At 41.8% G+C, this 17,148-nt stretch overlaps 1 protein-coding gene across 2 annotated transcripts in view; it reads left to right on the top strand.

Annotated features, from left to right (window-relative positions):
- Positions 1 to 17,148, top strand: part of LOC311046815 (activating signal cointegrator 1-like) — an 83,656-nt gene that overhangs the window by 25,981 nt on the left and 40,527 nt on the right. For both annotated transcript variants that reach the window (XM_084059385.1, XM_084059384.1), the window contains exon 12: positions 3,722 to 3,824. In XM_084059385.1, the coding sequence (XP_083915511.1) occupies positions 3,722 to 3,824 (103 nt within the window). The remainder of the gene's footprint in view (positions 1 to 3,721; positions 3,825 to 17,148) is intronic.

Raw genomic sequence — 17,148 nt, 5'->3', positions numbered from 1 at the left:
GACAACCCATAGCCTCTAAAAAGAAAAAACTGTGGAATACTTCCAAGCTAGTCTCAAGACTAGCTTCGGTCAACAGACATTGATGAGACAATCAGCTAAAGTTGGTGAACAAGCTTTGAAAGGCTCTTCTCAAGTTATTCTTTCAATTGGTCAGGAAAAAAAGCCATACACAATTGCACAGGAATTCAATATTGCCTGCAGCAAGTGATATGTGTAAAAGTTAACAATGTTTGGTAATGATGACTACGCTATGTTAATAAACTGAAAACTATTCCATTGTCGGACCCAACCACTGCTCTACTACCACTCTGAGGTTTGATGAAAACTGCACAGAGCTGGCATCATTCGGTGATGATGTCTGGGTCACTAAACCAGATTTTAATTTTTGTTCTGAGTTGAACCGACATACTGTAACAGTTCTATGCAATGCTGCAATACACATGCCATCCAGCTATATGAGAGAATGGAAGGCTTTAAAAAAAAGTAAAAAAGGCCACCCATCATAATTTTATAAGATATAAGTTTGCGCCATCAGCTAAGGGGTCCTTGGCCTGAAAAATGTTATTGTTGACTGTCATTGACTGTCTTACATCCTATGTTCAATTGCTTTAGTAGAAATTTAACTTTTCAGTTGGTTCTCACGTAAGCTTTGTAGGCAAGGGGGAGACAGTCCACTATTAGGATTTATTTTGCGTCTGTCCGATTATTCATAATTATTTCTGCTTTATAGACTTAAGCTCTATCTATCGATCGTTCAATTGAATTTTATAATGGAAGAATGGGGCTTTGATCGGTCTGAAACCTTGCCCAAATTTGCCTATAATACTATGTCATAGATGTCACAGGCTGGCCACATGAAGCCCAAGATCCACATTTGAGCCTTGCCGTTTCCATGTGGATCCCGAGATCGAGATGATTTGATTTTTCATGCAGAAACAAAGTGTGCTTTTACTGTACATGGCATGCCAGAATCAGAGCCATGCACATCAGCATCAGCGCCTAGTGTTAACTTACACTATGCTGTTTAAGATGACAGCAGTTGTCTCTAGATTCTACACATTTACTACAGGTTACACATTTATTAAAAAATATACCAACACAAAATAGACTGACAACGTAGAAACTGCAGTTACATCAGCTGCAGTGCTGAAGCATTCTCCTTCACAGAGAGAAAACGGCTGATTATCCAAATAAGAAGAGCATGTTACAGTTGTATAACCCACTCAGTTGTTCAGATCAAAGCTCACTTCCAGACATAATTTCACATCGATCTATGGAGTATAAAGTGTGATACAGTGTGAACATGACATGGATGATTTTACAGTTAAAACTATACATGTACAATTGTACAATTAATTGAATACTTATTGTCAACATAGTTCCAAGGTAAATGCATTTAAGAATTACTCATTCATTATATCGGACTGTCCTGAAGCTTGTCTATAATTTATTGTTGACATGTCTACTTCAGCTGCATAAGATCATTTCTGATGTATTTGAGCATGAGTGTTTGAGTAAGCTGACTCGTCACACAGCCACGATATTTCATGCCTTTTTGATTAACGTGGTATGGAAACAATTAGATGGGGGAGGGGGGAAGCGAAGCCAGTATATTCCAGAGCTTTAAATGCTAATTAGCAAATGGAGGATGAAAGAGCAGGCAACTGGCTGGGTTTCACATGAGCACGCTCAAGCCCCGGTTACAGCTTTGTTCATTTCATTTGAATTTACCACCACCATTTTGTTGGGTCGGAACACCTCAGACAACACAGCCATCTTGTTTAACGTGAGATTTCTTTGCAGTGATTTCAAGTGGAAAGATTCTAATAGTCTGTTTACCAATATACAGTTCAGGAGATCATTTTACGACTTAAAAATTGTATAGGGGTGCCTTTATTTTATTTAAAAAGATACATGTGTAAAATACATAACGTGGGACATATGGTTTAATAGAGTCAAAGAGGGCAATGATGAGATGTGCTATCATGTTTTTTTGTTTGTTTTACTTTGAATGCATTGTTGCTGTCTTTTGTTGAAGCTAGGTACACATTGTTTTCAGTTTTACTCTTATTTGGGGATTTTTTTTTTTATCTATAGTTTCTAGTAAAAGCCCTTTCAAATTGGTTGAAAAATGCTATGTAGTTTGCAGATAGATTGATCATGGACTGTCAAGACAAGTTTCTAACCGGGAGGCTTAGACTGCAGTCTCTTCTGGGAGACCTTGATTAACTGAACATCACTTTAAGTTGACTTATTCTACATTTTAGTATAATCCCAGCCAAGCTTTAATGATTTTGAGTGTTCACATCTCTTATCATTCAGCAGCAGTATTACTGCCACGTGGACATGGACTGTAGTCTAGAATAAATATCTCAAATATCAACTCTCTCCAGTTTGTCAGGGACCACACAGATGGTTTGCCGGCTCTTTCGATTTCCCTTAAAAGCCCTGAATTTGTCACAACCTTCAGTGCTCCTTAGAGAGAAATGGAGAGGTTGTGAGTAAGAGGTGGGGAGACAGGGGTAAAGCGTGCTGTCATGAAAAGCTGCCGCTTCCTGGATGGCTAGATGCAATCATGGGCACTATCTGATAGCGCCGTAGGAAATTGGATGAGCCCAGAGCTGTTGGCCACCAGTGATGGGAAAGATGACTCCTTTGTCATGAAATGTCAGTCATTTCCCCACTCTCACCTGAGAGACCAATCAATAAGATGGAGAGAGCTAGTCTCTTCTAGGCTTCTGCATGCTGTGGGCTGCTGTCAATTATGTAGTGCAACACATTTTCTCCCAGGCAGGAATGTGATGATGACATGGTATAATATATATAATTGTGACATGGAAAGGAGAGAATTTGACTTACTCACAATGTCGCAAAAATATTATTTATTAAATTATAATATATTGGTGGTGATACATATGTATAATTACATTTTGGTGATGGTGTGTATCATATTCTAAAAGACATGGCATGATGTGTACTTTATAAGCTACTCTTATTATGTGTTTAGCTGTACAACAATTTTGCAATGCTGAACAATTACCCATACCTATTCATTTATAACAAACATGACATATTTCCGTAGGCATAAGACACACAATATATATGACGCAAAGTCAGTGGACAGACACCCTTTCTAATTAGTGTTTCTAATTAGTTCCCTTTGTTCCAGTGAATTGACATCTTAATGGTTCAGCTACAATGACATTCTAGAGACATTTGTGTGCTTCCAATTTTGCGGAAACAGTTTGTGGAAGGCTGTTTCCTGTTTCAGAATGTCTCACACTCCCCCATACAGAAATGTTTGAGATGAGTAAGTAATAGCTACTGGCCTGCACAACACCATGACCATAAATCTATCAAACATATTTGGAATTAATTGGAATGCCAAATGCTCATTAATGGTCTAAATTGACATGGATTTGGTCCATATTTTGCTACTATAACATTCTCCACTATTATGTCCCGCAAAACTGTGGGAGGAGTAGCGCTGCAAATGTTGTGGTTTATCTACTATATAAAGGTGAACAAAAACAATAGTGTTGGTTGTCTAGGCAACCACAATATTCGGTAATGAGGTACACATATAGTGTACCTCATGTATAATGTGTAATCCAATGTCATTATTGCTTGCACATACTACATGAATCTATTTAATGTATATCAAAAATTGCCTGCCCTTTTCTCTCTTACGAATGACATCCTAACTGTTGTATACCCGCAGTTCCCTGATATCAGCGAGGAGTCAGCTTCTCCATTCGTCTTCATCTGCACCAACCCCCAGGAGCTGGTGGTGAAATTCCCCATGAAAGGGAAGCACAAGATCTGTAAGTCTTTCTTTTTTCATGTCAGAGGAAAGTGGAGCTGATGGAATTTTTTTTTTTTGTATTCTCAGACAAATTCATGCATAAATGGACGTGCAAAAAATCTTGCAAAGCACAGATCCTGACTTAATGTTTAAAAAATAGTCACGCACACACACACACACACACACACATACACACACACGCCATACCCCCCCCCCACACACACACACACACACACACACACACACACACAAATCCTCTGCAAGAGCCATCTGTAAGGACAGGATTTTGCTGTCAGGTTGCCTGGGGGACAAGCTGGGGCTAGATGTGCAGTGTTGTTGGTGTATTGTGTGATTTATAATAGGACTCAAACATATTTTCCCCCTGCTGCCATTGCCGCCGCCGCTGCAAAATGATGTACCTGCAAGCTCTTTTGTTAATATTTCAAAACCCTCTAAAGGCTTGAGAGGGTTGTTTATGCAGCTGTGCCTGTCTCTGATCCTTCCAGATCGATGGAGAGAGCATTTGAAAGACTCTGGTAAAAAGCTTCAGGAGCCATGCCCTTTTTATGCTGGAAAGGATGAGAAGTGTTTGGCTTCTGTATTTGTGAACAGTTTAAAATGTTTGTCGAGTGTAGCACTTACACATGGAGCAGAGCAGTGGCTGCTGTGTAGGCTCAGGCTAATCATTAATCAACTGATCCAAGCCTAGCCAGGTCTCTAATTCATCATGAGCTTTGTACTGCATTATCATAGTACAGAACATTGTTTTTGCAGAACTCTTTCCTCAGGGAGAAATAGATCTATTTGGGGAGAGCTATCCCTTTAGTGGTTACTTGTAGTTGTAGATTATTACTCTAACTGTGCCTGCTTTTTACCTGCAGTCTACTTATCTGACTTCAGTAAAATCTCAGTGTTCATTTAACTCTGACTGAGAGTATACAAATGGATAAATTAACATTGATAATGCTATTGTGTAGTGATCTCCAAGAGGGCAATATGTGGCTCTCGCACAGGTCTGCACTACTGTGTGCAGAGATTGTTAAGTACGTTTTTAGATTAGGTGTTGTAATGTCAAAGCTGTTGGCCTACGATAGTATTGTTTGAGTAACAGAACGCAAAGAGCTACAGAGTGGCGGAATAAATGCAACTGTTTGTTGTAGCAGCATTGGATGGCAGAAATTATGTTATTGCATGTAATTTACAATTTAGGCATTGATAATGTTGTTCTTCACAGCATTATCATGTACCAGGAGGCACATCCCAATAATACTAATTACTTACACTCTCTGATGCAGTAACATCCAATCTATCCCTCTCTGTCTCTGTGCTGTCAGGTGCGCAGGTGATGACTTCATAATAGATCATAATATTTGGTGAAGGGGGGGGATTCTAGTTTCTGCAATATTTCTGGCATTGTTTTGTAAAACAATAGGCCCCTCCCACAAACTTTGGAAGCCAATTGTAGCCAATCAGTATGGAATATCAAAAATGTCTATGATACACCTCCAGAGATCATGTGTTGCAATTGGTGTGAGTTTTGGACAAAATATGTAGGAGTAGCAGAAAAAATGTGGCTGTAAATCTAGTTGAGATTTGCATCATGATCCAGGAATCCAGGGATAATATTTTGATTGTACGACCTGCGGTTCAAGAGTTACTGTATAGGCCAAAACGTAAAGTGGGTTGGTATAGCGCCACCATGAGACCGATTTTAAACATTTTGGGGGACTTCCTTGGCCTGCTCCGAAAACACAGGCACACACATACGGGCGAAAACATAATCTTCGTCCCTGACCTTTAGCTGGAGATAACAACGACATACAGAGAACAAGAAGCCCCCCCCCCCCTCCCCTCATCAAGTATGACATAAGATCAAAATGGCCACTGCCTGAATATGGTTAATCCAAGACAACGCTGTCTTTTTGAACATGCTCTGTTGGCATAGCAACTGGGACACTGTAAGTGAAAGTGACTGTTGGCAGCCTCCCAGAGAACAGATGAGTTTGGCTGGGAATTCACCAGGAGGGAAATGAAGAGCGATCTGTAATTCAGTAGGCATGGAGATTCCATGTAAAAAACAAAATATCACAGATATACACATTACTACAACAGCGTATTAGGACCATTGTAGGTACTGTATAAAAACACGAGGGAGAAAAAACGTCTTCTAGATGAAAGTTGTAAATTCACGCCATTTGTTTATTTGCAAGACAAAAAAAAGATCTTTAAGTTAAAAGTCACATTAAATAGAAGTGACGGCATATCACGTGGTGTAATGATCCAAGCTGCAAAGTGTAGCCATGTGGTACCTTGACCAAAAAATATAAATAATAAACTGTAATTTTCCACGTTTTGTTCTCATAAAGTTATGACTTTAAACTCAGAATTTCAGAGTTTTTTATCGCAAATTTAAGACGTTATAATCTGAGTGAGAATGTTTTTTCTTCTAAATTTGCATTTCATTTTGCTGAATAGAACACCTCCCCCCTTAGCAGGGCGGAATTTTGCCGTTTTCAATACACGATAGTGCACTTGGTGATACAAGCGCGAAATTTGGCACAGATGTCCTTCATATGACCCTAATTGATAATCAACCTCTGGCCACGCAAAAATCCTAAGATTTCAAGATGGCCACCACCAGTTTTCAAAATGGCTGCAACTGGGCCAACATTTTGGACTATATCACTTTGCTGGGGCTGTAAATCTTTGATTTTCCCCTTATTTTAATATAGGAGAATATGTTCTGAAGGTATTTCTACCAAGTAAGATAAAAAAAAATATATTAGGTTCCAATATGGCGGCATATTTTCCAATATGGCTGCCGATAAATTGCATAAATGTACATTCACATGAGCTTGTAGCACATGTATTTTTTTTATTAATTACCATACACAGAATCAATTTATAGCACATTTTAAAGTGATTTGGTAGCTTTTTAATGACCTAGGGCAACAGACTTTTCAATATGTTCACCAATAAATACAAAAACTTAGATATATATAGGGATATTTTCTCAAACAGGTGCTGACCTTTTTCTCTTTCCATGGAAGGACAAAACTGTATGGCATCTGCTGAACGCATGAAAGAAGCAAAGACCTGATGACTTTGATCCAATAGCTGATGCATTTTCATGAAGGGGGATCCATCTGAGGTCCTTCGACAGCTTTTTCAAGCCAAGTCTTTGTGTCTGGGTAGCTCAGTCGGTAGAGCTTTCACCTTCGGATCACATGGTCATGGGTTCGATCAGGATCAGTGTATGAGTAGGTACAGTGAGTGTGGCGCTCCACCTCAGCAATACCAGGGGGTCTATAAGACCCCTGCGTTCTCAGCTGATACTGACAATAAGTCTCAGACTTACTTAATATGAACAAGTGCAACTGCTATGACAACAATGTCAGTATCTGAGCTGCGAATCATGATGTGTCAGATGCTATCCTCAGCAGCTCTGCCTCAGATACTGACATTGTTGACATAACAGTTTCACTTGTTCAAAGACTTGGCTTGAATTAGCTGTGGATTGCCTTTGGAAGGAGGGAAGGATCTCAGATGGATCCCGTTCATGAAATTGCATCAGCTATTGAATCAAAGTCATCAGGTCTTTGCTTCTTTCATGCATTCAGGGGATGCCACACAGTTTCGTCCTTCCATGGAAAGGGAAAAAGGTCAGCATGGCAAACAACTTCTCCAAATTAGGTTTAACACCTGTTGCAATAAATGATAAACATATGCAAGTCATTGAGGAGTTCATAGTACTCATGTACGATAGAACTTCATAGAAGTAGTTCCTACAAGGAAGTGAATGCAAGTGAAGTGCATTCCAAACAGGACATATATGGGGCCAGTCACTCTTGTGCAGTCCTGTTTGCCAAATTATGCCAGAAGCTGACAAGATGTGGATGTAAAAAAGCATGTTCTGGACACTGAAAATGCTTTAAGTTTGGACTTATCTGCACACCCCTCTGTGGTTGCAGTTGCTAGTACACTGGCCTGTCACTTGCCCAGCCACCATGTAAATGAGAATGTGTTTATAATGACTTAATAACAAAACAAAAAGTAAGCACTAAGCTTTACCAAGCTAATAAATCACTTTCAAATGTTCCATAAATGGATTCTGTGTATGATAATTAATACAAATACATGTACTACAAGCTCATGTGGATAAACCATAAGCAGATGCACATTTCTGCAATTTATCGGCAGCCATATTGGAAAATATGCCGCCATATTGGAACCTAATGTTATTTTTTATCTTACTTGGTAGGAATACCTCCAGAAAATATTCTCTTCTATTAAAATAAGCCCCAGCAAAGCGATATAGTCCAACACATTGGCCCAGTTGCAGCCATTTTGAAAACTGGTGGTGGCCATCTTGAAATCTTAGGAATTCCGCGTGGCCAGAGGTTGATTATCAATTAGGGTCATATGAAGGTCATCTGTGCCAAATTTCGCGCTTGTATCACCAAGTGCACTATGGTATCAAAATTCCGCCCTGCTACCTCATCATAAATAAAGAAAAACATCACATGGATGCAACTGGGACGTATCATCAGTGTTGTAGCCTGGGGTCATAGGGTGTTTCGGGTCTCGCAACATACAACATACACCCTCGCCCAGGTGACCCAGCCAGGGTTGATCAAGCCCCGACTTACGTCCCAGTAGCACCCACGGTCAGTCCTATAGGGAAAGACAGGGCAGTCCGCTTCTCCGGAAGTACTCTGCCGGGACTCGGGGAGGCTCTGGCACGTGGAGGGACTAGGCTCTGTGGGTTGTCTCCTGGCCGGGCTCCTCCTTCGTCTCACCAGGTCCAGGACCTGAGCGCTGAGCCAGATCAGATGCACCGCCCCGATCCAAACATTTCCTTCTGGCGTGATGGTTCCTTGGGCCGATACCACTAGATTGGGCCGTCTAATGGTATTAGCTCCGCTTGCGGTACGCTGGAATGGCCCTCCTAAAGGCCTAACCGCGGGTTTGTTGGGCTTCTTCCTCACGGAAGACACAGCATGGGGCGCTAACCCATACTGCTCCCGGGATGCCGTCTACATTCCGGCTGTCAACAGTCTCTCCTGTGGTCACCAAACTATTCCTGGTTGTCACGTAGTCTAAAAAATCCTATGAGCCACTATAAATAGAATAACTGATAAAGAAAAACATCACATGGATGCAACTGGGACGTATCATCAGTGTTGTAGCCTGGGGTCATAGGGTGTTTCGGGTCTCGCGACATACAACATACACCCTCGCCCAGGTGACCCAGCCAGGGTTGATCAAGCCCCGACTTACGTCCCAGTAGCACCCACGGTCAGTCCTATAGGGAAAGACAGGGCAGTCCGCTTCTCCGGAAGTACTCTGCCGGGACTCGGGGAGGCTCTGGCACGTGGAGGGACTAGGCTCTGTGGGTTGTCTCCTGGCCGGGCTCCTCCTTCGTCAAACCAGGTCCAGGACCTGAGCGCTGAGCCAGATCAGATGCACCGCCCCGATCCAAACATTTCCTTCTGGCGTGATGGTTCCTTGGGCCAATACCACTAGATTGGGCCGTCTAATGGTATTAGCTCCGCTTGCGGTGCGCTGGAATGGCCCTCCTAAAGGCCTAACCGCGGGTTTGTTGGGCTTCTTCCTCACGGAAGACACAGCATGGGGCGCTAACCCATACTGCTCCCGGGATGCCGTCTACATTCCGGCTGTCAACAGTCTCTCCTGTGGTCACCAAACTATTCCTGGTTGTCACGTAGTCTAAAAATTCCTATGAGCCACTATAAATAGAATAACTGATAAAGAAAAACATCACATGGATGCAACTGGGACGTATCATCAGTGTTGTAGCCTGGGGTCATAGGGTGTTTCGGGTCTCGCAACATACAACATACACCCTCGCCCAGGTTACCCAGCCAGGGTTGATCAAGCCCCGACTTACGTCCCAGTAGCACCCACGGTCAGTCCTATAGGGAAAGACATAATTAATAATAATATTATTATACATATTTTTTTCCTACTATGGCCTTAAGGCGCAATGTAGGCTACTCACGACCAGGTTGGCTGTTAACGTTGCACCATTCTAATGGATTCATTTCCAGGGGTGTGGAAACATTTCTGAAGTAGCTCTCCATTTTGTTTCCTCTGAAGTAACGCAGTCCAAGTATGTGTCCCTGTTCGTAAAGTGCAACTTTTTCATCATCCATCTTTGTGCAGTGGTCCAGAACAGAGCTACAATATTGTGACAACTGCCAACTTGGGCTATAATCTAGTACTGTAAATTTACATCAATCATAGCCTCTCAAACCCAAATACATGGCTTACGACACGTAACATGCGTCGCCTACCCAAAAAAAACAGATACAAGCTATCAATGCACCGCGTCATGGTGTGTCGACAGCTTATTGATCTGTTCCTTTGGGCACATAAACAATAAGGGGCGACTGAGTATACGAATACTAAGCATTTTGGTAACCAATTAAGCCTGTAGCCTTAGACTGTAACATTACGTGGTCAACATAGACATGTAATTATAACTTGGTAGTTAAACGATTTGAAAGGCACCACACAGAGCAGCTGTTGTGCTCGCCATGTTTAGATTGCAGAGACTGAGGCCGGTTGGCAGCGTGCACCGGATATTCCGTTGCACAAGACAAGACAAGGAAAGAACAATGATGTCGGGCTCGGGCATGTCATGCATTAAACTCTCTCACTGCCAGACTTATTTCTGGCCGCGCTTGCCCACTGCCAGCGATTTTTCGATTTTCAAGTAGTCACAGAATATTTATCTCCATTATGATCGATCCCCTGATGCTAATCACTGGGGGTTATACTGTGTGGTTTCACAAATGTCAACGAGGTCATCGCGACCTTGTTGACATTAATTGTCTGGGCCAAAAATACATAGTAAAAAAAAAGGTACACAGGACCCGAGATACAGCCTTTTTAAGTAATAAGTTAAGAAGTGAATGGAGCAGCAAATCTTCGGATCACGATATCTTGGGTTCTGAATTTTTTTTTCAAAAACTCGTGATAACTCGTTCTTGGCAGCCAGGGCATTAGGACAAATACTCGTGAAGACTCATTGTTGGCAGCCAGAGAGTTAATGTGTCAAATAAAACATAAAATAAAGATTGTTCACCAGTCTTTGAGCTTGAGTCCGAGTCGAGTCTCAAGTCTTTGAGGGGTGAGTCCGAGTCGAGTCTCAAGTCTTTTAGCTTGAGTCCGAGTCGAGTCTCAAGTCTTTGAGCTTGAGTCCGAGTCGAGTCTCAGGTCTTTGAGGGGTGAGTCCGAGTCGAGTCTCAAGTCGCAACTCGACTTGAGTGGCGACTCGAGTGGTGACTCGAGTGGCGACTTGAGTGGCGACTTGACTGGCGACTTGAGTGGTGACTTGAGTGGCGACTCGAGTGCGACTTGAGTCCAAGTCTCAAACTCTAGTCCCCATCTCTGGGTTGGTGCATTACTCTGAATACCAACAGGAAACATTTAATATTTATATCAAAATATAAATATAAGCATATGAAGCTAGAAACTATACAATGTTCACTAGTGCTACTGTGTAGATAAATACATAAACTAGAAAAAGTGCTCCTCGGAGCACAGGTCTCCACCAGGTCAGGTATGTTATTGTGGCCTCCTGGTGGCGCTATAATAGGCCAATGTGAAGAGTGTAATTTCTTCTCAGGCCTTTCACGGCAATCGGACACTGCATTCATGATTTGAGGCATTTTGTTCCAAAAATGTGTTTTGCTAAATTAGACCTGCTTGTGGCGCTATAACAGGCCAATGTGAAAAGGGTGCCATTTCTTCCTCGGCCTAGTGGGAATGTGCGTGTGAAATTTCACGGAAATCGCAAGCTGTGTTCATGATTTGAGGCATTTTGTTCAAAACGGACAAATCCTGCAAACTTTGGAAGACAACCGTAGCCAATGGAATATGGAAAATCGGACAGATCCGTGTTGATCACATGACTATAGAGATACTGTGTACCGATTTGTATGATGTTTGGATAAAATCTGTAGGAGTAAATGGGTTTTGCACAAATTGGCCTCCTGGTGGCGCTATATAGCGTGCTAACGTGTCGTGACCATGGGGGGGCGTGGCATAGTAGCGCAGACATGTTTGTTTTGGGCAATGTTAAGTCAACCTGGTTTATACCCCTCAAAGATGTCCGCTGCTACCAAAAGACACTTGTTGACGCCCCCTTCAGGATTTTTGGCACGCTGGCTTATGGCAGAGGTTCTGAATTGGCATCCAGGGAGTGTGTGTGCACAGTTTCGGAGCGATCGGGCCAACGGTGCCGGAGATTAGCTGTTCACAGACAGATGGACACACGGAGGGACGGACGGACACACGGACGGACGGACGGACAGGGGATAAAACATACACTCGCCATGCCTTTCTCCGCGCCATTCGGCCTGGCGGAGACAATAAATATATTATTTCACTGTCTACTACAGTAGAGGGTATTCACATACTGTACATTCCACATTGTACTTTGTACTTTGTATATACACATTGTACTGTGTACTCTGATTCATTGTTGATAAATGAATCAGTTATTGCACTTGTAACTAGACGCGTCGCAATTCTGGGAAATTGCAAAGTGTGGTTGCGCCGACGCGGGTCGCGGCCGCCGGGACTCGAGGAATACGCGGGAGGAATACCGTCGGAGGCTGCGCCAATTACATTGTCACGTAACTCCTGAGATCACTTGCGTTTCATTTTGAGAGGATTGATCCCCCCCAAAATAATGTTTTTGCATCAAATGGTTACATTTTGCAAATTTGTGGCGCCCCCTATGGATCAAAGTGGAAATGCTTTTGGGGATTTATTGCGTAAACCACCCTTGACATGTGTTTCAAATTTGGGATTGACTGGATTTTTCCTTTGGGATTTTTGGCCTTTTTTGTAAAACGGCCCCCTCCCGCTAACTTTGGAAGCCATTTACTAACGAACGGTATGGACTATCAACATTCTGCTTGGAGATGTGATGGAGATTATCGCATGAGTCCAGAGATCATGTGTACCGATTTTTGTGAAATTTGGACAAAATATGTGGGAGGAGGAGCTAAAAGTGTGTTTTGAAGAAAATTCAAAATGGTGGAAAATCTATCCAGACGCAAATGGGCGTGGCCTATATAGGGAGTTGCGTCATGACCCAAGGAATCCAGGGGAAAATATGTTTTTATTCTACGACCCACAGTTCAAGAGTTATAGGCCAAAATGTGAAGTGGGCTGTTATAGCGCCACCATGAGGCCGAGTGGTGTAATTATTTGTTTAATAATTTCGCACTAAATTATGAACATCCCCTCCAAGTCTTATAACTCTAGCCCTTACGGTTTCTGAGAAAAAAATACTTGAATGGGAGTTTTTTCATTTTCCCATTAAAGTGGATGGGGAAATTTAATGCACTAATAAATCAATATCAATTAAACTATGTAACCAATCTCTTAGCAAAATACAAGTGCACGATTCCCGGTGAAGCCGGTCATTTTGACACATTTGGGGGGAAAAACTGTGGGAGAAAGTGTAGTGAATGCACGTACTTAATACATTAAGTACACAACATGCTTTTACATGGCTGCCAACATTTAGAGTGGTTAGCCTGACCCAGTGCGCCCACAGTGGCAGACATATGTGATCTCTGTCACTGGCTACCTTCTCTCTCTTTTCAGCCTCCTTTGAGTGAATCTCATGGGTCACAGCATTGCTGCTCTTCTCTCTGGGAGGCTCAGCAAAAGTGTTTTTCTCTCCCTCGGGGGCTTACATTGACGATATCTGCTTCACACCGGCCCTTCTAACCATATTGAGTGTTGGTAGAATGAGCAGCAAACAGGACGCACAATTGTCTGTTGTCCTACTCATTCAAAACCCCAACCCAGGATTTATTTCAACTACGAAATCGTAGTATGGAGGAGTATAGTAGCACAGTGCAACTGGCACATTTGCCATAGTTGAAGATGCTCTCCGTACTGTGCTTTCAAGAAATGTTGATGGGGTTGTCAGGTTGCAGCTTTGCTACAGTGCTAGCAGTTTACACGGCACCTACAGTAAGCATTATAGTATATATTTATAGCGATACTTACATCACCTCATATCACGTTAACTTGTTTGTTGATGCCATTTTCATTCTGCTGGATAGTTGGATACCAACTGCGGAAAGCAACACTAGATGCTCCACCATCTTTGCTGTAGTTGGAACATTATCTATTCTAAATTACCTCTCATTACTGGAGGAAGTGATAAATTCCTGGATTGCAGCTTTAAAGTCCAGCTGCAATGGCTTTTTTGCTACCTTTTATTGTGAAGTTTTTAGCAAAAACAGGCTGGTTGTGTCTCAGCCAATCACAGTCTCAGCCGACCACCCCGTCCCCTTGGGTTATGGGATCGATGTAAATGCAATGACTCTGCATTGTGTTTGCACTTCACACCACGAGGCAGAGAGAGAGAGGCAATGAAGCATGTTTGTTACTACATTGCCTATTTCTCACCTCAAATGTTTTCAGATACATATTTTATTGAACTGTTCAATTTTAACACAGGAACGTTTGTAGTACCCCGTCAGGCCGGCATCTTGAATCATATTCAGGACAGAGTAGGACCCAAACAGTGTCTCCATAATGAAAATCATCTGTGATTTGAGATCATTTGATTATTTCGGCTATCAATCACTGTAAGAAATGTGAACATTTTGATTAAATGTTTGTGATGACACCTTCAAATAGTATTACACTGCCTGCCTCTCCAGAACGTTTATCGCCTGCTGAGATAATGTGCTGAGTTATGCTGGATGCAAACCCAGGTTGACCAGTCATTAGCCTATGGAGGAGTCTGTGACATTTAGAATGGCATAAAGCCAGCGTTTACTCTCTGTTGGGTGTTGTGATTTATGGACACATCCTAAGAACATGTTTATGTGCATGTGAGAACCTGAAGGTCACCCCAGTTGTTAGAAACGCATTCTATCATTCACTTCCTCAGTTTGTGACTGCATATACAATATGTATTTATGATGTCCTTGAGGCATAAAATTAAATCACATGCAAATTATTATTATAGAATAAAGCTAACCCGAGTGCTCACTATTAGAGATCCTGGTGGTTGAGAGGTGCTCAGTATTTAACAGAAGCCCTGAGGAAGACCTACAGAGGCCACAAGTTCACAACTGGGCAACTTTACTGTTTTATTATTATTATTATTATTTTTAAGATTATTTTTGGGGGCTGTTCTGCCTTTATTGATAGTCTAAGTTGAGATGGACAGGAAACGGGGAGAGAGAGATGGGGAGAGACATGCAGCAAAGATCGTCTTTGAATGGGACTCGAACCCGCGATGCGCTGTCAGGCAACATTAGAGCCTAAGTGCCTAGTGGTATTTTAACCATTGTATTGCCCTGATTAATAAAGGAATTTTAATTATAATTCCATACTCATCTGGAGTGTGCTTGAAGTTAGCCTAGGCGCTTAAATTATTTTGTTTGTCAGTACAATTCATTGACTTGCATTAATTATACCATAACCTCTTACCCTCTACCTAATTGTTTGTCTTACATTAACCTGGTTGCCAGGTTCATTATTGTAAATGAGAGCTGGTTCTCAGTTAACCTTGGTCCTTTATCCAACAATGTCAGGTCCTTTGCCAAAACCATTGGTGACTTATTTGATCCCAGCCTAAACTTTGACAGCCATGTTAACAAACTTCTTCAAACTGTTTTTATAATCTCAGGAATATACCCAGGATCATATAAAGTTTTGTAGACAAGGAAATCATGCTTTTATCTTTTCTGGCCTTGACCTTTGCAATGTTTTTTTAACATGACTGGAGAAGAGAACATAATTTAACTCTTATTTTAACTTCCTTACACTGGTTGCCTGCTTTTAAGATTTACTCATTAATGATTTGCTGAGTACAGATTACTATGCACTTGCTCACACGCATGCACATCGTCATACTATGGCATATAAATGAGGCTTTACCAGTAAAGTTGTGAATGCAGCATTGCACAGTGTAACTGTGTACAGTTTATATGACAGTGAATAAGATGCTCCTACTGTTAGATGTTCTGATCTGGTGGTAGGACAGAGCCCTGCAGCTCAAACCATGCTGTGTTGTTTTGGTTTTGGTCTGTTTAGTTTCAAACAGACTTCTGGGAATGGCAGTTCTCTTTTCAACATATACAACAAGCTCACAACATGTCGCATCACGACGCGTTTACATGAACCATTCTTTAATTTGATATAGAAAAGAAAAGATTCTGAAAAAATACAACTAAAAATTAAAGAAAACATAATAATCGTAATTTGTCTGGAATCTCAATTTTTAAAAATAAAAAACCCAAAAGAAGCAGAAGAAGAACACAAGCGTATCCTCACATTGCTTTGCGACGCGATGATAGCTTGTAAGTGTGTGTGTGTGTGTGTGTGTGTGTGCGTGTGCGTGTGCGTGCGCGTGCGTGTGTGCACATGCAAATTGATGTGTGAGTATACAGGCCCAGGGATGTTTAACAGCTTTCTTCTTTACTTTCTTTAATTGTCTCATCACTCATTATGCTCATTGTGATTGGAAACACTGGTCTGCAGTGCACACACACACACACACACACACACACACACACACACACACACACACACACACACACACACACACACACACACACACACACACACACACACACACACACACACACACACACACACACACACACACACACACACACACACACACACACACACACACACACACACACACACACAGAGAGAGAGAGAGAGTACTTGCTATTCATATCCATATGCCCATATGCCGTAAAAATATAACCTATTGAGATCTAATACATATTATACATATTCAGTAGCCTCAGGCGGATAGGTGTAAAGCAAATTCATCTATATTTACTTGTTCCTTTTTAACAGCTAGATGTGCCAAGGGACTACTGAGAACATATCACAAACAAATGATACACTTATTTGTTTGCTCTGCATTTAGCATCATATCCCATGTACACATTGCCCTTCCAGCTGTTTTCTCAATGTCATTTGCATTTTCCACGCATATATTATAAGCTCTTACAATATGTATCACTTTCATCCCTCAGGTTGCATATCAAATTGGCCTCATATATTCCCACTGAAAGCACTGGGTAGAATTTTGTTCTACTAACCATCAGCTGCACTGTTACCCCATGGCCCCCCCTTTGTTTTATACGCAGAAACACAGCAGCACAGGATTGAAAACAGAGAAAGCCAATTATCTAACCAGCGTCCACCTTCTCTCCTGAGATAGCCATGGGTTTTCTTGCTTTTATTTCTCCCCTCCGTTCTCTCTCTTTCGTCCTCTGTCGGGAGACAGAAAGAGGTTAGATAGACGGAAGTCC

Source organism: Gymnoscopelus microlampas (assembly GCF_963454915.1).
Source record: "Gymnoscopelus microlampas genome assembly, chromosome: 1".
NCBI lineage: Eukaryota > Metazoa > Chordata > Actinopteri > Myctophiformes > Myctophidae > Gymnoscopelus > Gymnoscopelus microlampas.
The sequence above is the reverse complement of the archived record's forward strand: the minus strand, read 5'-3'. Positions and strand labels throughout refer to the sequence as shown.